Genomic DNA, 22,537 nt, shown 5'->3' on the forward strand with positions numbered 1-22,537 from the left:
CCCCCACCCAGTCTAGATTTCCCAGCCAGGGGAAATAACTTCTCAGTGTCTAGCCAAACAAGCCCCTTCAGAATCTTGAGTTCAACAATTTTAGATCATGAACTCTCTCTCCTCCATCCCCACCCCCTTTCCGCTCTCCCCCTTTTTTTCCCCAATAATTTATATAGATTTTTCTTTCCCCACCTATTTCCATTATTTTTAAATGTATTTCCATCCATTGTTTTATCTCTACCTTTTAGCCTATTTCGATCCCTTCCCTTCCCCCCACCCCACCCCTACTAGGGCTATCTGTACCTTGCTTGTCCTGCTTTCTACCCTTAATTAGCACATTCCTTAGATAATATTACCACCTTCAACACCTCTTTGTCCTTTTGTCTATGACATCTTTTGGTTATCTCCACCTATCACTGGCCCTCTATCCAGCTCTACCCCACCCACCCCACCCCACCCCCTTTAACCAGCTTATATTTCACCTCTTTTCTATTTTTACTTAGTTCTGTTGAACAGTCATGCGGACTCGAAACGTTAACTGTGTTCCTCTCCGCAGATGCTGCCAGACCTGCTGAGTTTTTCCAGGTATTTTTATTTTTCCCTTCAGAATCTTGTATATTTCAATGAGATCATCTCTCATTCTTCTGAATTCCAAGGAATATAGAAAAAACTTCCTCAGCATCTCATCATAGGACCACCCTCTCATCCCAGGGACCAAGTTAGTGAACCCTCACTCTACCGCCTACAATGCAAGTACATCCTTATATGGTAAAAATTAAATGTAAACTATCAGCAATGTGTTGTTGGGAATGTTACTTCTGATCAAGAACTATTCTGGATTGGTGGCACTCCCAGATCCCCAATGGATAGCTTACTTGTGAGTACAATAGACTTATTTGCTTGCTTGTAATCACATCAATGCTCAGGGGGAAGTGGTGACATTGTCACTAGACTGGTAAGCCAATGACTCAGAGTAATGCTCTGGGGTCTCAGGTTCAAATCCCACCACAGCAGCTGGTGAAACTTAAACTCAATTTTAAAAAATGATGACCATAAAACCATTGTTGTAAAAAGCCAGCTGGTTCACTAATGTCCTTTAGGGAAGGAAATCTGTTGGTCTGGCCTACAGACCCACAGCAATGTGCCCACTCAGTTATTAAGGGCAATTAAGGATGGGCAATAAATGCTGACTTACCAGTAACAAATGAATATTAAAAAAAAATGAAAATTTTACGTCACTAGAATCTAAGCCTTTCTGAGGACTGGACTAGGAGTCCATATTTGATGTAAGTCCTATACGGTCTACATTGGTTCAACACACTAAGGTGGATTAGGTAAAGATGTGATGCCGTCAGTCATTGGAACCTGAAGATCCAGATCAAACTCTGTAACTTTTAACAACAACAACTTACATTTATATAGTGCATTTAATGCAATAAAGCATCACAAGTTACTTAACAGGAGTTATAACAAGACCAATCAAAACAATTTGGAACTTCTTGACACCAAATCATAGAAAGAAAATCAGGGAAGATGACCAAAATATTGATCAAAGACCTAGGTTTATAGCAGGGTCTTAAAAAAGGAGAGAGAGATGGGGAGATGGGAAAGTTTAGGGAGGGAATTCCAGAGCTTAGAGTCAAGGCAGCTGGAAGTACAGCCACCAATGGTGGAGCGAAGAAAATGGGAGACACGCAAGAGGCCCGAATTGGAGGAGTGCAGAGATCTCTAAGGCTTGGAGGTGGCTACATAGATAGGGAGGGGTGAGGCCATGGAGGGATTTGAAAACAATGATGTGGTTAAAATTGAGCCAGTGAATATCAGCAAAATGTGGAGGTCTTGTGCACAGTGGGTAGCATCCATGCCTCTGAGCCAGAAGCTTCGGGTTCAAGTCCCACTTGATGGCCAAGGAAGGTGTGGTCATAATGCAGCCAAACAGGTATCAAATTGCAAATCCTTTCAATTCATGCCAATGTCTGGTGGCAAGAGTGGGATAGATTTCTGGTCAGCCTCTACCATCACTATCAATAACTCCAGGCTCCAACATGCACATGAGATGTATGTTGCCACAGCAACTTGGACTCCTTTAGGGGGTGGTGTTGGAAGGATGGTGTGGATCTGATTGGTGCCAATAACAGAGGGTTCGATCCCTATTCTGGCTGGAGTAGATTCAGCACATGCCTCTTTGCCCTACCCATGGTGGAGGCTGTGGCACTGTGGGTCAGACCTGCCCCTGGGCAGAGAACTGAAGAAGAAGAGAATGACAGGTAAATGAGATTTGGAGTGAGTTATGGTATGTGTAGCAAGAGTTTTGAATAAGCACAAGTTTATGTAGGGTGGAAGATGTGAGGCTGACCAGAAGAGTATTGGAATAGTCAAGCCTGTTGTGATATCACTTTAAAGGAATGTGCAAATTAGCAAGTAAGGAGCATGTGCGCAGTAGCTAGTAGTGTTTGTATAGGAATTGCAGCTGTGTTGTCCCTGTGAGTAATGTTGCGGAATCCATAAAGTAGATCTGTCTGCTGAGCCATTCTGTAATGTATCTTCAAATAAACCAAACTTACGTGTAGTTAACATTTCACCATATTTCTACTTTTCTTTAGTTCTGAAGAAGAGTCATCTGGACTCGAAACGTTAAGTCTTTCTCTCTGTGGAGGCTGCCAGGCCTGCTGAGTTTTCCCAGCAATTTTTGTTTTTGTTATAGTTTACCAGTCCTGGTGTGAAACTGGTGAGTTTGTGTCAAGCAGGAATAGAAACACAACAAAGTCTAGAAGTTTTAGTAGCAGATGAGCTGAGAGAAGATTGGAGTCAAGCAATATTATGGAGGTGGGAGTAGGCAGTCTTGGCGATGGTGTGGATGTGAGGACGGAAAGTTAACTCCGGGTCAAACACAACACTGAGGTTGCCAATGGTCTTCTCGCTTAGCTTAAAACCGGGGATGGAAATGATGGACAGGAAATGGAGTTTGTGGCCGAGATTGCAATATTAACTTTAAGATTGCAATTGTAACTAGACAAAGGAGCACAGGGAATAGGCCACTTTAAATGTGCCAACAGATTTGTTTTTCTAAATAAAGTCAACCTCAACAAATTGGAGAGGTTATAATTTCTTTCACTCCGCTGTTTCAGTAATTACTCACCTCACAGTACTCGGTAATGATGCAGAAACTACATTGCTCCACAAAACTGTTGTAGAATTTAACAATTGCTGGATGGTCAAGTTTAGATAGCAGCTGTGCCTCCAGATTGGCCTGTACAGTATCATTGGGTTGCAGATCTCCAACAGATATCTCCTTTAACACTTTCCTACAAATCAGGAATTAAAAAAAAATATGAATGATTATTTTTGCTGAGAAATGCACTGATTGAAACTGATCAACATGAATATGGGTAAATTATCCAGAGATGGGCAGGTTTTTATATGTGTGGAGTGTATCAAATGGTGATATTTTAACACTGGCAATGGGATTCATGGCCAATTTTTTTAAAAAACGATCAGCTGTGAACCAGCATAAATATGGAATATTCAGAAAACTTGAGTGGAGAGTTTATCTCAGGACGGGAAAAGGAATGGCATTGATACAGTTAGTACAAATCAGCTCTATACAGGCTGAGAAGCACTTTAATTTTATCTTATGATAAATAAGAGTCATTGTTTTTGGCCATGTGTGGCATTGGAAGACAGGCATGAGCTGCCACAGGGTTGGGAGCTGCAGACTGACAGCCAAGAATTTCCAATTTTCTCCTCAACTAAAACTATTTTGTCAATGACAACAAGAACTGTTTATTTACATAGCCCCTTCAATGTAGTAGAACATCCCAGTATATTTCACAGAAGTGTAATTTCACAGAAGGTTGGCACCGGGCCAAAGAAGAAGACGTTAGGAGTGGTGAAAGAAGGAAGGTCTCAAAGGAGATGAGCAATGTGGAGAGGCGGAGAGGGTTAGGAGGGGAAATTCCAGAGCTTAGGGCCTAGATGGCTGAAGGAATGGCTGCCAATGATGGGGCCAGGGAGTAGGTGATGCACAAGGGTGAGAATTGGAGATATTATAAGCTGATTGTTCTGGGTAGGTACTGAAGCAAAAAAATATAAAATTATGCACTATACAGAATATAAAGCAAGCCTACAATCGCTCAATAATTAACGGCAGTTTGTGTTCCAATAAGCTTCCAATGATAGTCGTGCCATAGCCCACACTGACTCCAAAGTGAATTGGAGTGAAGATATCTTCTCCATCAAGGCTCACTCATGCCAGGTCAGTCAGTACCTGATCCTGGGTGCATTTATGCTGTAACTGTGAAGCCACCTACACTGTAGCTGTTGTCTGAAAGTGCACTAGAATGTCCCAACATGTGCACTGAGTACCTCACACAACTGCTGTTCATTTGCAAATCTAATTTAAATGATTTTTTAATTATAAAGCCACTTTAATTAGAAAACTATTAATGTAGCATAAACAGCATTGTATTGGGCTGAAAAATGTATAAGGCTTGTGATACACTTACTAACTTCATTCCCTCGTACCAATCACTTAAGCCTCCAATTTATTTCATATCCATGTATTGCGCTGCTTAATGAGCCGTAATGATCCTGATTAGAATGGATCGGTCATAATGTACTAAGAGCAAAAACATGTGAGCAGTTCGATTTCATAAGTAAGACTAGAAGTATAGCAGTGAATAGCCAGAGGGAAACATTTCAAAGTGTTCAATGAAAATGTGTTCCATTAAAAAACAAAAACTCAGTGAGAAAGATCCATCCATGGCTTTTTGTTACAGACCGTGATAGGAGGGGTATACAGTTAATTCTAGTCCCACTTCTCCTCAGGATGTAACAATAGTTTAAATGTTTAATTCACCCACAAAACTGGCCACTTGTTTACCTTTGATACTGTTATTCCCTGTATAAAAAGACTCTAACCAGGCTTCTTTCAATAAACGCACAAAAAAATTGATTTATTCTAAAACAAACTACTTTTGATAAACAAGTTAATGAAGTGGTTAACATACAAGTTGTAGTTTAGAAGTGCAACGATTTTCCCCCTTTTTTAAAAAAGATATTCGAACCCCATACACTCACACATTAACACAAGACTGGGCAAAGCAATCACAGTCCCCTGCAGAGGCTGGAGTATGGGAAGTTTATTTTAAAAGGATAAAATTCGAAGCGATCTCGACGCTGTTGATCTAACAGAATTCTGATCACAATTCCTTTGGACTGATTTTTTTGGTGAAACTGTCCTTGATGACTCTTATTTATCACAACTCTGCAGACTTTCAAAAAATCAATGAGTTATCCTGATAAGACGTTTCTGGGGAAGGTTTAAGAGAAAGGTAGGGCAGAGAGAGGGAAAGAGAGTCTTTTTCTGGCAGCCTGCTTCTAAGGCACACACTCTCTCATTCTCCCTGAGAGTTTTAAAGACTAAGATGTTCAAAGAATACTTCTCTTCGGACAGGTGTTTTTAGCCGGAGTATTTAGCCCAGCAACAGCAGTTCTTTGTTAGCTTAGATATACAAAGTATCTCTTCCCTCTCCAGGTGTTCCCTGCCAGACATCCATCTTGACCCATGGTTTCTTGAAGGATAGCATATTCACAGCCCAAATTAATATTGCAAACTATTAAAAATAACTCAGGGGGAAGAATGTCCAAAATTCAATGTCCTTCAAATTTTCCAAAAATGGGTTCCTCACATTGCTATGGAAGTTAAGGAGCGTTCTAGGTTAAAAGAATGTTGCAAAGGATAATAGTAAACCCTGAGGATTAAGTGAGTTTTGCAAACCAAAAAAGGACGACCAAAAATTTGACGAGACAGGGGAAAAATTTCGAATGAGAGAGAAAACATTTCTGAAAGGAAAGGTGTGCTGGAAGTACGATGGAGGTCTTTGAGGAGGTGATGTGGTGGATTGTGGAAATGCGATGGGTGTGATCAACATGGACTTTCAGCAAACCTTTGACAATTTGCCAACCAGAAGACAATTGGAGAAGATTAACGGAAATGGAATTAGGGGCAGGTTAGCACATCGTATTTAAAAACTGGTTAGAAGGAAGGAACCAGAGAGTGGGAGTTAAGGGGTTTCACAGAGTGTTTAGAAGTGGGTAGCAGTCTCCCACAGGGTTCTGGTTGGTTCACTGTTTATTCCAGTGGTTTGGATGCCAGGCTTAGGGGAGCACTATGCAAACTTGCAGGTTTTGTCAAAATAGGCGCAGTAAATAATTCTGAGGAAAAACGACTGGATACTAATGAGATACGGGATGCTGAGATGGATGTGTGGAGTAATGAGAAAAGAAACAATCGGGAACCAGCACATCAGGGGGTCAGTGAAGATTGTGTTATCATCAAAGAAAGTAGCTAAGAAGAGATTGAAATGGTATGATTGTGGAGAGAGAGAGAGAGGGGAAATTTGATGAAGCGAATGCTAGAGATGGGACTGTCAGGAAGACAGAGAAGAGGAAGGCTTAAGACCAGGTGGAAAGATGCAGTGGTAAGATATTTAAACATAGCAGGATTGAAAGAGGAATGAATGACTGACAGGAGGTGATGGAGAAGGGTGGTCAGCCAGCATTGTGGCGACCCCAAGTAAAATAGGAGAAGGAAGAAGAAATAATCCTGAGGATAAAAGAAATATCCGTGTCTATATTGATAAATTAGTGGAATGAGCAATAGATTGGCAGATGGAATTCCACACCACTAACTGTAAAGTGGTATATTTTGGTTAAACAAAAGTAAGTATATTTTGAATGGGAGACAGCAGAGGATAAGAGAGCGCAAAGAGATTTGGGGTTTTCAGGTGCATAAGGCCTTAAAAGCAACACCTCAAGTGGATAAGGCCATGAATAAAGCTAACAGAATACAGCGTTTTGTGGCAAGTGGCAGAGAACATAAAGGTCACTATATAATGGCGAATCTTATTAAAATTTGTCAGATCACAGTTAAGGTATGGTGTGAATTTTTGCATTCTCTGCTATAGGAAAGGTGTTCAGGCAGTAGAGAGGATTGACTACAATATTAATGCAAAATACCGCAGATGCTAGAAATCTGAAACAAAAAACAAATGCTGGAAATACTCAGCAGGTCTTGCAACAGCTGTGGAGAGAGAAACACGGAGGCCAGAAATTTCCCCCCATCGGGGGGGTTATGCGGAGGTGAGGGCGGGCGCAAACCCGATCAGCACCCCCAATCGGGGACACGCCGCCATTTTACGTGGGCGGGTCAATTAAGGCCGGCCCAGCGTGACACTTGCCTCAGGGAGATTTGTTTCAGTGCTAAAGTTTTAAATAAAGGTTTTTAACACTTTTAAAACATGTCCCCACATGTGACACTATCACATGAGCTAGGACATGTCAAAGAATAAATGTATAAATTTTTATTCGACTTTAAAACGCTTCCTGAAGCCTCATCCCGCCCGTGGATGAGGTTTCATGAAAAATGCGAAGGCCGCCTGGGCTCTTCACCTGCCCCCCCGCCAACCTTAAGGTTGGACGGGCAGCTCATTAAATTGAATTAATTAGGTTTTAAATGGTCTTAATAGGCCGAACTGAAAATCTAAATGACATGCGGTGATGTCGGGACACCCGCCTGACGTCTCCACACGTCATTTTACGCGTTGGCAAGCAGGCCCCGGCCCCACTCACCGGCAAGAGAATTCTTCCCTGAGTTAACGTTTCAGGTTGATGGTCGACCTGAAATGCTAACCTTGCTTCTCTCTCCACAGATGCTGGCCGATCTGCTGAGTATTTCCAGTTTTTTCTGCTTTTCGTTCACTACAATACTGCTCAATATAGCGAAATACGAATACAAAGAAGGACTTAAAAATTTGGGGCTGTTTTCATTAGAACAAAGGAGAGTACGGGTGATTAAATGGGGGTTATTTAAAATTAAGAGAGCATAAGACAAAATTGATAGCAGTAATTCAGGGGTTGCAAACAAGGGGACATTGATACCGGATTAAACACAAGAGGTTCAGGACAGAGATCAGGGATAAGCCTTTTTTTAGAGAGAATGGGCAGTATCATCCCAGATCTGCACTGAGTGTGGTAGCAGGTGGGTAAAACAATGTTTTACTCGCCAGCCGCAATGGCGGCTTTTCACTCCGTATCGTCCCAAACCCACCGCATGAATTATGCATTCCTGGGAAACAGGCCGTATCCATGGGGGGTGGGCTCTCATTCGCCTGCCAACCCATCACCTCACCGCTTCATCACGCCAGGCACCATGTTTAAAGTACAGCCATGCTCTGTGCTTGCAGCCCAGGACTGCAACAAAGAACACATGGCCCCGAAAGGCCAGAAGATTTCAGCCCTCCAGTGCCTTTTGGATGCCGTGGAGACTCACTGTAATGTCCTCTACCCCCGCTCTGGCTGCAGGAGGGGCAGCTACATTACCACTCCGGCTTGGTAGGTGATGGCAGTGGTGGTCAGTGCCAATGTTGCACAGAAGAGGTTGGCCATTCAATGCAGATGGAGGATGAATGATCTCATCCTTGCTGCCAGGGTATGGCAACCATCTCATCACTCTAAACTCTCACACACTCACAAGCCCACCACACATTCACTGGCATCTCACTCACTGCCAGCTCAAGGAACATCACCACCTATTCTCTCACACACACCCTCACATCTGGCCTCATCTCCTCTGGAGTCTGCCTCCTCATCCCTCACCATCTTGAGGCCACTTGCACAGATCAACATGTGCCCCCACACACACCCTGGGATACCCTCCTTCCCCAGTGCAGCTCTCATCCTGCAGCCTCTTCCCTTGCCTGAGGCCACTTCTCCCCCTTCCCCAAGCAAGACCTAGCCCTGCAGCCGTTGAAAAGCCACCCCCGCCTTACGGCTGCTCTGGTAGGTAGAGTCCTACCCATGAGCCCCCCTAAAATCGATGTGGTGCTGCCTGTGAAGCCTGGCGCCGATGACTGCGAGTGCTGCCCGAAGCAAGGTAGGTAAAAAAACCTCGAGGTCTCGAGTAAAGTGCAGCTCGCCAAGTGCACGCCTTATATGTGCTGTTGTGAAACACGTCGGTGTGTTTTCCCACCGACGTGGGCGGACGATCCAGCAGTGGGGGGCATGAGTCTGGCAGGCTGGCCTAATAATGATATGCAGATGTGTCACAATGAGGTTCCTGACGTTTGATTGCAGACAACGTGGCCCGGCAGCAGTGGGCACAGAGGACGATCGCAAACTGGTTTCCCAACGTCGTGAAACCGATTTGTGGCCTTCTCGTCATGTTGTCTGCTCAAGCCACCGAACGCACCTGATGTCAGCGGGCACGGAAAATTCCAGCCAGTGTTGTGAGGCTGTGATGATGAGAGCTAGTGACTGAAGCAGAAACTATATCAACGTATAAGAATATGTCAGAGAGGGGGTTGAAGGAAAGGGGATAAATGGATATGGGAAAATCTACTGCTTCTCTGAAGAATTAACACCAACGCAACCTGGTTGTGTCAAACAGCCAGTTTCCTTGTATATTCTGTGTATTTCTGTGTAACATGGACATTCTACTGCTCAGCCACTTTAACTAACAATGTGCGATCGGAGCAGCTCGGAGGCAGTTTCCTGTACTTGATTATAGTTACAACTACATCAGTATTAATGCACTATTCATGACCAAAAAGAGTGTTTTCATTAATAATACAGGAGAAACAACGCCCCCTAGATTTTGCTGTATCACAATTCGTGTCGTCAAGGCTCCTCTGGCAGCACCTTCCAAACCCGCGACCTCTATCACCTAGAAGGACAAGGGCAGCAGCTACATGGGAACACCACCACCTGGAAGTTCCCCTCCAAGCCACTCACCATCCCGACTTGGAAATATATTGGCCGTTCCTTCACTGTCGCTGGGTTAAAATCCTGGAACTCCTTCCCTAACAGCACTGTGGGTGTACCTACACCACATGGACTGCAGCGGTTCAAGAAGGCAACTCACCACCACCTTCTCAAGGGCAACTAGGATGAGCCATTAATGCCTTGCCTGTCGCCCACGAATGAATAAAATAAACCTTCTCTTAACAGTATTGCTACAATTTCAAACTTATGTCCCATGTTGCAACCAGAGCAACTGGAAATTTTATTTAGGTTTGCCTGTCCTCGAATTAAATATCTTTCATATAAAAATAAAGTGATCAAATATAGACATGACTGTTGCTATTTATGTATATTGATAAAGGAACTCTGAATAAAACAGAAATTTGCTGATAACATAATGAATCGTTTTCTTAAATTTCCAGAATTTAAGTAAGATGGTTTCAGCAAACGCAGTTTAAATGTTGCTGACTTTATTTTCAATACGCACAATTTACAGCATGAGTCATGGCTCAGTTGGTATCACTGTCACCTCTGAAGTCAGAAGGCTGTGGGTTCAAGTTCCACTCCAGAGACTCAAATGCAAAAATCAAGGCTGACAGCTAGTCCAGTACTGAGGGAGTGCTGCACAGTTGGAGGTGCTGGATTTCAGATGATGCGTTAAACCTAGTCTGCCCTCTCAGGTGGATGAGAAAAGGTCCCATGGAATAATTTTGAAGAAGAGCAGGTGAGTTATCTCCAGTGTCCTGGCCACTATTTATCACTCAGTAAACATCACAAGATCAGATTATCAGGTTATTATCACATTGCCGTTGTGCGGGCTTGCTGTGTGCATATGCTGCCACATTTCCTACATTACGGCAGTGACTACATTTCAAAAGTGTTTCAGCAGCTTTGCTATGCTTTGGGATGTTGTGGGGCTGTGAAAGTCGCTATGTAAATGTAAGTCTTTCTTTTATTCTATACAGGCTGGAAGTTACAACAGTCGACTTCAAATTACATACAAATTATTTTCATAATATTATTGTAAAGATAGGTTAATAGCGCGGTTTGAGTTAGTTTCACTGTGTGGATGTGTGTGTGTGGGGTGGGGTTTAATTGAATTGCAGACAGCTGGTCTGGAGCTTTTGATTGATCAAAAGGGAAGCTAGGTTTGAAATGCTAAATGCATAAACATGGCTGAAGTTTTGGAATGTGAGGTGTGAGGAACATTTGCATTTTTTGATAAACCAGAGTCGTGAATTTCAAAGAGATGATGGGATGTTACACCTAGCCATAAGAAGTTAAGCCAAACAGTGTGTTTATTTTTCCCACAGATAACTGATAATATGAGTACGATGAAAGATTTACTTAATGGAAAAAGTAAAGTTGAAAAGACATATTGGAATAATGGAATTTACATTAAAAAGAGCGAAACCTGTATAAAGGAGATGAGGTTATGTGTGGGGAGAAGGAATTCTAAGATCTAACAAGTGTGAAAAGCCTCCAGCTTCTATGCATCAAACTGCTGTCTACACAAACTGAAGAAAACTCACTGTGAATATCACTGTCCAGGGTATTGTGTGCTTTGCCTGGGTCTGTTAAAATCTATCTTATTTTACTGTTGCCTTAACGGAGGTGTAACTGGGAGTCAGATTAATTAGGGGAGTTTGTAGTTATTATAGTAGTCATTTGTAGACTTTTGTGTGTGCTTAAAATCTTTTCTACTATTAATAAATGTTTAATTTAGTTTTGTAAAAAACCTCTAGGACTCGGCGGACTTATTACTACTGAATTCAAGGCACACATTTCAAAATAAAAATACAAATTGCAAAACAGTTGTGGCAACTGTTTCAAGTTTCCCTCTGAGATTTGAGCAGCTCAGCATTTACCATCCGCTGTGCCATAACACTACGCTAACATATTTGAAAATCTGCAGGCTCATGGCAGAATGGAATGGTGCTGGGGTGGTGGTGGTGGTGGGGGGACTGGGGGCAATATTATCCCAACTCCCCGGGTGGGAATTCTACGGGATCAGGTGGAATGCTGATTTTACATCTGGCCAGTATTACTGATTAACTTCAATGGAGAGGAAAGTCCAGGGTGGGGGTGGGGTGGGGATGTGAACCCAATATTTTCCCCAATCCCACCAGTCTTTCCACAGGTGGAATGGGTTAAAATTGGCCCCATTGGACCACTGCCAAAGGTGTTGCACCTGATCCTGTCGGTTTTCATCAAGTAAAGGTTAAAATTCCTCCCGTGATCTTGTGCCAATTAGGTTAGGTTTGGGCACATTCAATTCGATGGCATTTTCAAAAATAAGATGCAACTCACCTTCTAACAATATTTTAACCAAATGAAGACTGATCAACTTGAAAGAAATTCCTGCCTGTGGAACTAGATGCTGTGTCCCTGACTCTCAGGGAACTTACACAACACCAACAATGGTTACTGTTTCATTGTATGGTCGGGGTCTAGACAGGGGGTTTTTGGGATCGTCAATTCTCCCAAAGTGTGCTGCTCGAGTCTGTAGTTTCTTAAAACCATGACTTTTTATTGGCAGCAAGTATTTAACACATTTGGACCTCCACACGAGGTTGGAGCTCCTCCTCGATCCCTCTCACTTCTCAGTCATGTGATCGGACATCGTTATGATATCAGCATCATGTATGCATCTGATGTTAACCCTTTACTCTACAGTTATGGCTATCAATTAATGGCCCATAGTTATCTCCTCAGCAATGCAAGTCTTTATGCCTTCTGCACCTATCTAAATGGATAAGAACAGCGGCAATTTTAAGTGGGCTTCTTTTCACTAAAAAGCTATGGCTATATAGAATTTAATTTCTGTATAGATTGGTTTTATTGATTGGTTTACAAGAATGATTAGATTTACAAGAATGTTGCTAATGTTGCCAGGGCTTGAAAGCTGCAGTTATGAGGAGAGATTGGATAGGCTGGGGTTGTTTTCCTCAGAACAGAGGAGGCTGAGGGGTGACCTAATTGAGGTATACAAAATTATGAGGGGCCTAGATAGGGTAGATAGGAAAGACTTGTTCCCCCTAGCTGAGGGGTCAATTACCAGGGGGCATAGATTTAAGGTGATTGGTAGAAGGGTTAGAAGGGTCTGTTTCACCCAAAGGGTGATGGGCACCTGGAATTCACTGTCTAAATCAGTGGTTGAGGCTGAAACACTCAACTCATTGAAAAGGTACCTGGATCTGCATCTGAAGCGCTGGAACCTGCAAGGCTATGGACCAGGCGCTGGAATGTGAGATTAAAAATTCTCTCTTTTGGCCGGTGCAGACACAATGGGCTGAATGGCCTTTTCCTGCAGCGTAACTTTTCTATGGTTCTATGGTTGACCGATCAACCTGACCTGCCGAGGGCAATCTGCCCCAGAACCATTGTGAAGTTGAAATCAGGAAAGGCAGCTTCCATTTTATATAACAAGCCCCATCAAAACAGCGCACGATAAAATAGAGAAGTGCCTCTTTTCTTACCGCAGAAACTTTTTTTTTATTTTCACGGACGGAATCAGTCACACACACAATGCACAGTCATGTTTACACTGGGGAGAATGCTCCCTGTCCTTTTACAAAATAGTGCCATGGGATCTTTATACCTCCACCAAAGAGGACCAGGTGGGGCCTCGGTTTAACATGAAAGACAGCCCTTCTGACAGTGCAGCACTCCCTCAGTGGATTGAAAATACACTAAAGCAATATTTAGCTGCATTTGCCAAAAAGATTTCCTTTAAATCCCTAAAAAAATGAGCCTAATGGTTTTTCACTGTTAACAACACCCATTTAATCTAAAAAGGCATCTGCATCTTTGAATGTGGATCAGTGGGTTCAGTCAAGTGAGCTCAACTGCAAAGTAGTAAATTGTAAGGACATGAACTTTAATAGGAGACTAGTTTCTTTAGGGGGTCTGACTGGGAGAAAATTGAACATCTACAGCAAGAAAAGAAGGAAGAGAATAATGACAGATTAGAAATATAAAAGGAAGAAACACAGTCAAGCTACTCTGTCACCAGCACTGAGTTACTTTATTTCCTGATTACCAAAGTTGGTAATTGCTGTCCAGATTAGTTAGGACAGGCTTGTTGGGCCAGATGGCATTTAGCAGCTTGCAAACATTGTCATGCTCATGGAGTGCTGTTGCAAATTGCAGATCTCAAGGAGTTACAATGCAGAAAATAAAACCTTGGCCAGAATCTTATGGAGGCTTCAGGGGGTTTGGCCACTGCCTGTGCCAGCTCTCTTAGGGAAGGCCTGCCACATCATGTGCCACTTAACTTGACAGCAGCAGGCTGATCAAGGGGCGAAGTCCCACCCGCCGAGAACGGCCGGCCAATCAGAGGCCGGCCGCTCTTTATTGAACGGTGCGCCACCAGGCGTACTGCTGCGGTACCACACCCGCCTCAGGCCTTGGATCGTCGCTGAATCCCAGGTCATAGGTGAGTGATGGTGGTTTGGGGGGAGGGCCGTAGGATGGACGTCAAGGGGGAGGGGGTCAGCAGCAAGGGCAGGGCCTGGCTCTCAGCTGGCCTCCCCTTTGCCAAAGCCAGGTCCCTAGAGCAGGCACTGAGTGCCTTTGAGTGAGGGACCCGCCCTCTGTAAGCCCACAGGCAATGCCACATGGGTTTGCTTGTCACAACCCCCCTGCATGGCGACACCCCTGCCTGCCGCTGGGCTAATACCTGAGGGGACAGGATTGGCTGTGGGGCAGGGAGGCTGTCCATGGGTCTTCGCACCACAGACTTAATCGGGGTGGAGGTGGGAGGTGGCGGGGCCCTCACCTGCCACCCCCCTGCCGGATTAAAGGCCCACCAGACTCAGCACGAGGGGAAGTAAAAGATTCCAGCCCTTGTACTCAGAGGATTAAAGGGTTTCATATTCAACTTTAGAAGTAGCAGCTCCACTCCATTAACATTGCATATACATGTTTGATGAGAAAGGGACAACAGAGACATTCAACCCACAAGTGGAGTTCCAAATTGTAAGATAGAGCAATAAATTTTCAATGTCCCATTTCTACTGCTGTCCTGTTTACTTTCAGTGGCCTTGCACTCAGTGATTTGAACCCATTTCAGCACAGCACATAATCAGTGCACTTTCCTCAGACTTATAGGTCACATCTTGCTGAGTTAAATCAATCGGCAATGACCCAAGCACTGTCTCATTACCACCAATCCTATCAAACATACAGGTTGTGGCCTCATCGTGGGAAAACTAGATTCCCCAAGTCTAGTTATTTTCAACTGTAATGGAACTTACCCAGCAACTGCAATTTGCTTTTTTATTCTTTCACAGGATGTGGGCATCATTGGCTGGGCTAGCATTTGTTGCCCATCCCTAACTGTCCTTGAGAAGGTGGTGGTGAGCTGCCTTCTTGAATCACTGCAGTCCATGTGGTGTAGGTACACCCACAGTGCTGTTGGGGAGGGAGTTCCAGGATTTTGACCCAGCGACAGTGAAGGAACAGTGATATTGTTCCAAGTCAGGATGGTGAGTGGCTTGGAGGGAACGTGCAGGTGGTGGTGTTTCTATGCATCAGCTGCCCTTTTCCTCCTCAGTGGTAGAGGCTGCAGGTTTGGAAGGTGCTGTCGAAGGAGCCTTGGTGAGTTTCAGCCGTGCATCTTGTAGGTGGTAGACACTGCTGTCAATCTGCTTCAGTGGTAGAGGGAGTGAATGTTGAAGGCTGGAGATGGTCATTGCCTGGCACTTGTGTGGCACAAACGTTGCTTGCCACTTGTCAAGTCAAGCCTGGATACTGTCCAGGTCTTGCTGCATTTAGACATGGACTGCTTCAGTATCTGAGGAGTCGCGAATGGTGCTGAACATTGTGCAATCATCAGCGAACATCCCCAATTCTGACCTTATGATGGAAGGAAGGTCATTGATGAAGCAGCTGAAGATGGTTGGGCCAAGGACACTACCCTGAGGAACTCCTGCAGTGATGTCCTGGAGCTGAGATGATTGACTTCCAACAACCACAACCATCTTCCTTTGTGCTAGGTATGACTCTAAGCAGCAGAGAGTTTTCCCGCAACTCCAATTTCCTCCAGTTCTGCTCAGGCTCCTTGATGCCACAATCAGTCAAATGCTTTCTTGATGTCAAGGGCAGTCACTCTACCTCATCTCTTGAGTTCAGCTCTTTTGTCCATGTTTGGACCAAGGCTGTACTGTGGTCAGGAGCTGACTGGCTCTGGTAGAACCAAAACTGAGCGTCAGTGAGCAGGTTATTGCAGTGCCAGCAAGCGATAGCACTGATGACAACCCCCTCAGCATCCTTTTCTCCTGTAGTATAAATTGTTGTGATTGTTTGAAATTTGGAATTCTTGCATTTGTCCTGATGAGTGCAAGATGAAAAGCTTCAACAACATGTCTCTCTTTTCAGCAAAATACATGAGTTGTTCAGCAGCACATAATGATACATTAACATCTGTGTTGAGATTTTGAGCCTTTGCAGTTTGATGTTTCTAAAGACAAAGTTAATTCCAAGACAAAGAAAAACATAAAGGCAGCTATTATGATGAATCTTTTACCTCAATACGATGAAATTCCAAGAGCAAACTGAAGCACTCGTGCCAACCAGCAATGAGTCCTGGAACTTTTGGAATTCATACCAGGTATAGTGCAACTCCAAGCAGATATGAGCTCCATAGGATGCAGATAGAGGCAGGGGTTGTTGTAGTGTGTGGACACTGGGATTTGGAATTATACTGTAGAATGGTCAGGGGTTTTCAAGATCTCAAAGCACTTGGAAAGAGAGTTCTACACTCAGAATGTGGCACTAAGTTGGAGGGCTTAGATCTTGGAGTGTGAGACCATGGTAGAGAGAGGAGTTAGAGCAGGATTCCTGTTGTTTGAGAGAACTGAAGAAGGGTGTTCTGTGATCTGAAAGTTGGGAGGTTATACCCCAACTCCATTTGACCTGACTTTAATCCATACTCCAAAACCCTTACCCTACAAAAATCTGGTCATTCACTTCTAGCATCCACAACCTGTTGTGGAGAGAACATTTCTATTAGCCTTTGTGTGAAAGTCTGGCCTGAATGGACTAGCTCCAATTTTAAGATTGTGACCGCTTGGTCTAGATTCTTTGTACCACTGAAACATAACTTCATCCCCTTGGTGTTCCCCGTGTGTCACCGGACAATGCAAGATGGCCCTCGATACCTGTCTGCGCTTGCTCGCTTGTCCACACGTGCGCAGGAAACAAGAGCCCCGAGATTATAAGACTCTGCTCATGGTACACAGTCTCCTTGAATGCTAGCACAGATCAGAAAATCAGATATGGAGGTCAGAGTGCCCGATTTTCTGTTCCGTTAATAAACGAGCCGGGATCCGTCTCGCTGTTTTGGAGCAATGTTTAAATTTCTCCACAGATTTTCCACACAGGTTTTCCTGTGATACATTGAAATTGGGGAAACGAGTAGAGTTCTGATCTCCATCGCTCACAATGACGTCACGTAGTAAAATTGGCAGCACATGCGGCCTTAGTATTCCAGCCCTCTTGAGGTAATGGCCAACATTCAATTCGCCTTATTTGATTGTTGATTGGTCTTCTGGTGTTCTAACATTTAGTGAGTTGTGTACATAGGCACTCAAATCCATTTGCTTCTCCGGTTTCTAGTTTCTCCCCATTAAGAAAATGTTCCAATTTTGTCTTTCTTGGATTCAGAGTGGATTACCTCACAGTTCCCCATGTTGAACTGCATCCGCCATTGACCTGGCCACTCAATCTGTCCATGCTTCCTTGCAGCTTCAAACTTGCGTGTACACACCTTGATGATCCTCATCCTCCGAACATCGTGTCAAATTTTGTTTTCTAACTCCTGTATGGCACCTCGGGGAGTTTTATGTGAAAAGGCACTGTATAAACACGAGTAGTTGTTACCATACAACTCTCTGAGATACATTTAAATATACATACACACGCAAAGCTGCACTCGTCACAAGTCCTGAGCATCACACCTTTTCACACGCAAAATATTTTTGTCGTGCTCGGAACTGATTGAGTCAAACAAGCATTAGTCTGAACATTGACTGCCTATGCTAATGCTGCTGGCACAATGATCCACTGGGGTAGTTTAAAAGAAAGAGGCCCCTTTTGTTTTGTATTTTTAATCCTCTTCATCAGCCCAACCTCCAACTTGCAGTTCAGAGGTCAGATTCAGTTTTCTACCCAATGCTTGCCTACACGGAGAGTTGGTTGCTGGAAGAGCTAGTGATTGTCCAATTGTGACTTCTTCCCCCTCAGACTCTTTGCTAACCCACCCTCCCTCCCACAGATTGGAGAATCCCAAAAGGCTGCCCGACCCCCTTTATCGCTCAATGGGGCTCAGACAGGGAACTGAAGAGAGCAAGACACGGGCCTTCACTCCGCAGTTGTAACCATCCTGACTTGGAAATATATCGCCGTCCCTTCACTGTCGCTGGGTCAAAACCCTGGAACTCCCTCCCTAACAGCGCTGTGGGTGTACCCACACCACATGGGCTGCAGCGGTTCAAGAAGGCAGCAGCTCACCACCACCTTCTCATGGGAAACTAGGGATGGGCAATAAATGCTGGGCCCAGCCAGCGAAGCCCCACATCCCGTCAACAAAATTTTTTTAAAAACATGCAAAAATGATCTAACTGGGGCAATGAAAGCAGTATGAGTTATCAAATGAGAAAGTGACGTAGCTGTAACATTAAAATGTTCTACTGTCAAACACAGCAAGTTTCCCCGTGCCAGAAGCATTTAGTTTGGTGAGGTTTAAAAATAAAACGTTTGATCTGTCAATTACTGTGCAACAAAGCATGAATTTCAACAGCGATGTAAATGCACCATCTGGTAGTCAGAATAGCCTAACAGCCAGCCAGTTTACTAATCTATCTCTGAAGAGAGGCAATGTTTTTCTCTTCCCCTTTCACACCACCAGTTTATTTACTTCGGTTATTTTTCTCCCAGTTATTTTAGGCCCCTTTGCACTGCAGCAAACTCCCTCACCAACACATGAGTCAAGGCAATGGAGTGGCTCCCAGGAAACTAGGCAGTGCTGGCCATCCATTGGCCATTAGATAATGGGTTGAGTGAACCACCCCACCCTCCTCCTCCTCCTCCTCCTGAGCTTAATATTTCTTTCCTTCTGCTGAATACCTTGAAAAGAAAAGACTTTTATTTATATAGCGCCTTTCACCACCTCGGGACATCCCGAAGCACTTTACAGAAAATGAAACTCCGGAGGAAAAAATAGTCTGGACCAGTACTCTTACTTCTCAGTTCTTACTGTCTTTTCCTTCTGGGAATAACTGCACTGTGGGTGCACCTACACCGCATGGACTGCGGAGGTTCAAGAAGGCAGCTCACCACCACCTTCTCAAGGGCCATTAGGGATAAATGCTGGCCTATCAGTGACGTCCGCACCACAAGAATTAATGTAAAAAGTACCTTTGAAGTGCAGCTGCAATCTAGGAAAAGAGGCCCCCAGTGTTGTTGGGGGGTGAGGGGGGGGGGGGGGGGTGGGGGGTGGTGGCGGTGGGGGGTATGTTGGATAGGGTGGGAGTGAGGGCGGAGGCAGGGAGGCAAAATTGTGGGGACAGACCTCCGATTGGCACCAAGCACCTCGATAGTGGCAACACCCCTCTTCCCTGCTCGGGCACCAGCCTCTCTCGCTACCCATTAAACCAGAGTGGCGGCACGATGAGGCCCTTAATTGGCCATTAATTGCCCACTTAAGGACCTTAACTGAGCCATTGGTAGGCAACCCACCCAATGCCTCTCCCATGCTGCTCGTAAAATTGCACTGGGGGTGGAGTGGCTGGGCCAGTGGCATTATTTACGGGTCCACCCACCTGCTTTCCTGCCCACAGGAAGCCCGTAAAATTCCACCCTTGGGTCCAAATCCCACCAGGGCAGCTGGGGGAGTTTAAATTCAATTAATTAACAAACTTTGATCAAAAGGCTAGTCTCAGTAATGGTGATCATGAAACTACTTGTCTTGTTAAAAAAAACCCATCTGGTTCACTAATGTCCTTCAGAGAAGGAAATCTGCCTCCCTTACCCGGTCTGGCCTACCTGTGGCTCCAGACTCACAGCGGTGTGGTTGATTGTTAACTGCCCGCTGAAGTGGCCTAACAAGCCTACTCAGCAAGGACATTAAGGGATGGGCAATATATGCCAGCAATGCTCACATCCCAAGAATGAAGAAACACAAAAGAAAAATGCTACGGATGCTGGAAATCTGAAATCAGAACAAAAAAAGCTGGAAAGACGCAGCAGGTCAGGCAGCACCTGTGGAGAGATAAATACAACTTCACGTTTAAGGTAGAAAAATCACAACGAGGCCCGTGACGGGAGTGAAGTCAGGCAAACATCGACACGGAACCAAAGCAGGAGCTACAAGGAGGGGCTTGGTCAAAGAGGTCGGGTTGAAGGAGGAACTTAAAAAGAGGAAAGAGAGATGGAGGAGAGGGAATGCATCATTTTCTCATTATCACTGAACTTGCCGCTAAATATTTAAATCCTCCCTGAATAACTCAGTATATTTAACCATTGTATAAATACAGTTTTCGTAATATAAAAATGCATTTTCTTTTGAGAGCCCGTGGCCAGACTACAAGTGATGGATGGAGCCCAGTTTCAAATTCCACTATAGACAACTTGATGCTCAGCAGCACCAGACAAAACTCTCCCCAACGAGGGTGTTGATGCCTCTGACCACACTGATAATTAGTTTGCTTACGGCATAAGGTTGATTCAACATAACTTTTACTATTGGAATCAGTGCTATAAAGGAAACGGTCTATGGGTCACGTGACTAGCATTAGCTGTTGTAGGGAATGCAATGGGCATCACAGGGAAAAATATTTTAGAAATGGTTTTGCCTTCACTTCAACAGAATTCACTAACTGTCGTCATTAGCAGTGTACTCACTTGTGTGATCATACCTCAGATCAACAAGGAAGATCACAATCCCATTGGAATTTGAATCACAGTTAACGAAAGGGGCCTCCCCAGAAATCAATGTTTTGCCATACTGTACAAATAAACTGAAAAACTTTGTGAACTAGTTAGCAAAATAACTGGAGGGGAAATGAGGAGAATCACCTTGTCCCGCTCAGGGTTGTTTAAACCTGGAATGGATTATCTGAAAGAGCAATGGAAGCAGATTCCACAGAAACACTCAAAAAGGCAACTGGGCGTGTACCTGAAGAGGATTAATTTACACGGATATGAGAAAGAGCTGAGATGTGGTTTGGCGAGCTCTTTCAAAGAGTCAGCACAGGCGTGATGGGCTGAATGGCCTCCTTCTGTGCTGTCAGGTTCCGTGATTAGTTCCATGAACTGCAGTTCAGAATCTAGGTCACGGAAGTTCCGCGTGATTAGACAGGCAATGTGAAAATGCATTTATATAAGTAGTTGCAATCAGCTATGTGTATTCTCAATGCAGCATGATAGCACAGCCCTGTCTGCAGTCAAGCCAAACGTAGTACTCAAGGTTCCTCAGTGAATAAACAGCACTGGATTGCCACCTGATTAACTTTTCACCAGTCCAACTGACTTTTCCCATCAGCTACAAACTTTAATCAGCAATACTGGGGCTGATTTTTGACTTAAACGCTGTGGAGCATAGACAAACGTCTAGGGTTTTTTTGTCCTTATTAAACATGCTGGTACTCCTGTCAAACTGTCACGCATCACAAATGTGCACATTGTCAGAACTTAATATCCCTGCCACTCATTTGCTTTTGGATAAGGCAAGCAGGTATCGGGGGAATTTTGCACTTATATTGCGAGATGAGCAGAGGGTTCAGGGTGAGAAGCAGTGGCTGCCTACATCCCAAAGGGTTAATCTAATTGAAAGATTAAAAAATCTTAAGCAGCTTGACAGAGTAGATGAGAGAAAATGTTTGTTAATGGTATGTTAATGATATTGTGAAGATACACGGGTGAAGGGCATTATTTAATTAAGTACCTGGAGCATTTATGAAGAGAGACTGCTGGTTCACTGGAGTAGTAGGTAGGAAGCAGGCATATATAATGCATTCTGTAAATAAACCTATTATCAAGACAAGTATTAGTGTCTAGTTTCATATTTCACCAACTGACTTGGGATAGAACACAGGAGTCATAGTCTCAGAGTAAGGGGTAACCCATTTAGGACTAAGATTTTCTTCACCTGGAGGGTCGTGATCCTTTAGAATTCTCTACAAAGAGAGCTGGGGATGCTCAGTCACTGAGAATATTCGAGACAGAGGTCAATAGATTTTTGAACACTAGGGGAATTAAGGGATACGAGGATTGTGCAGGAAGGTGGAGTTGAGATAGAAGATCAGCCAGGATCTTGTTGAATGATGGAACAGACTCAAGGGGCTGAATGGCCAACAACAGCTCCAATTTTTTTTATGTTCTTATAAAATCCAGAAGGTTAACAAAAACCGGCCTACAGCTTCATAAAAGCAGGCACATCTCCAAACACGTCGCTGATTACAAGTCTTTAACATGTGAAAATTAGTAATTACGCAATTGATGGCCGAGGGACTTTAAGCTATAGGTATACCCAACAGTCCTTCACTCATATTGCAGAAAACAAACCAGAAATCTCCTGGCTGCAATACTGACAATGTGTGTATCATAACTAGTTCCACACCAACCCCCGCCCTTCTCCCATTCCCCCAGCCAAGCTGTTTCAGTACAGCTAATATTCCCAACTACTGTGCTATCCACAAGGAAGTGTGATAAATGTAATCCAGCCAAGTACCAGCCTATAAGC

At 44.1% G+C, this 22,537-nt stretch overlaps 1 protein-coding gene across 1 annotated transcript in view; it reads right to left on the bottom strand.

The window, feature by feature from the left end:
• The window catches only part of nek11 (NIMA-related kinase 11), a 316,688-nt gene that overhangs the window by 240,306 nt on the left and 53,845 nt on the right, over positions 1-22,537 (bottom strand). The window contains exon 3 of the mRNA XM_078535823.1: positions 3,131-3,296. Within this exon, the coding sequence (XP_078391949.1) occupies positions 3,131-3,296 (166 nt within the window). The remainder of the gene's footprint in view (positions 1-3,130; positions 3,297-22,537) is intronic.

This window comes from Cetorhinus maximus, chromosome 3 (genome assembly GCF_964194155.1).
Source record: "Cetorhinus maximus chromosome 3, sCetMax3.hap1.1, whole genome shotgun sequence".
Lineage (NCBI taxonomy): Eukaryota > Metazoa > Chordata > Chondrichthyes > Lamniformes > Cetorhinidae > Cetorhinus > Cetorhinus maximus.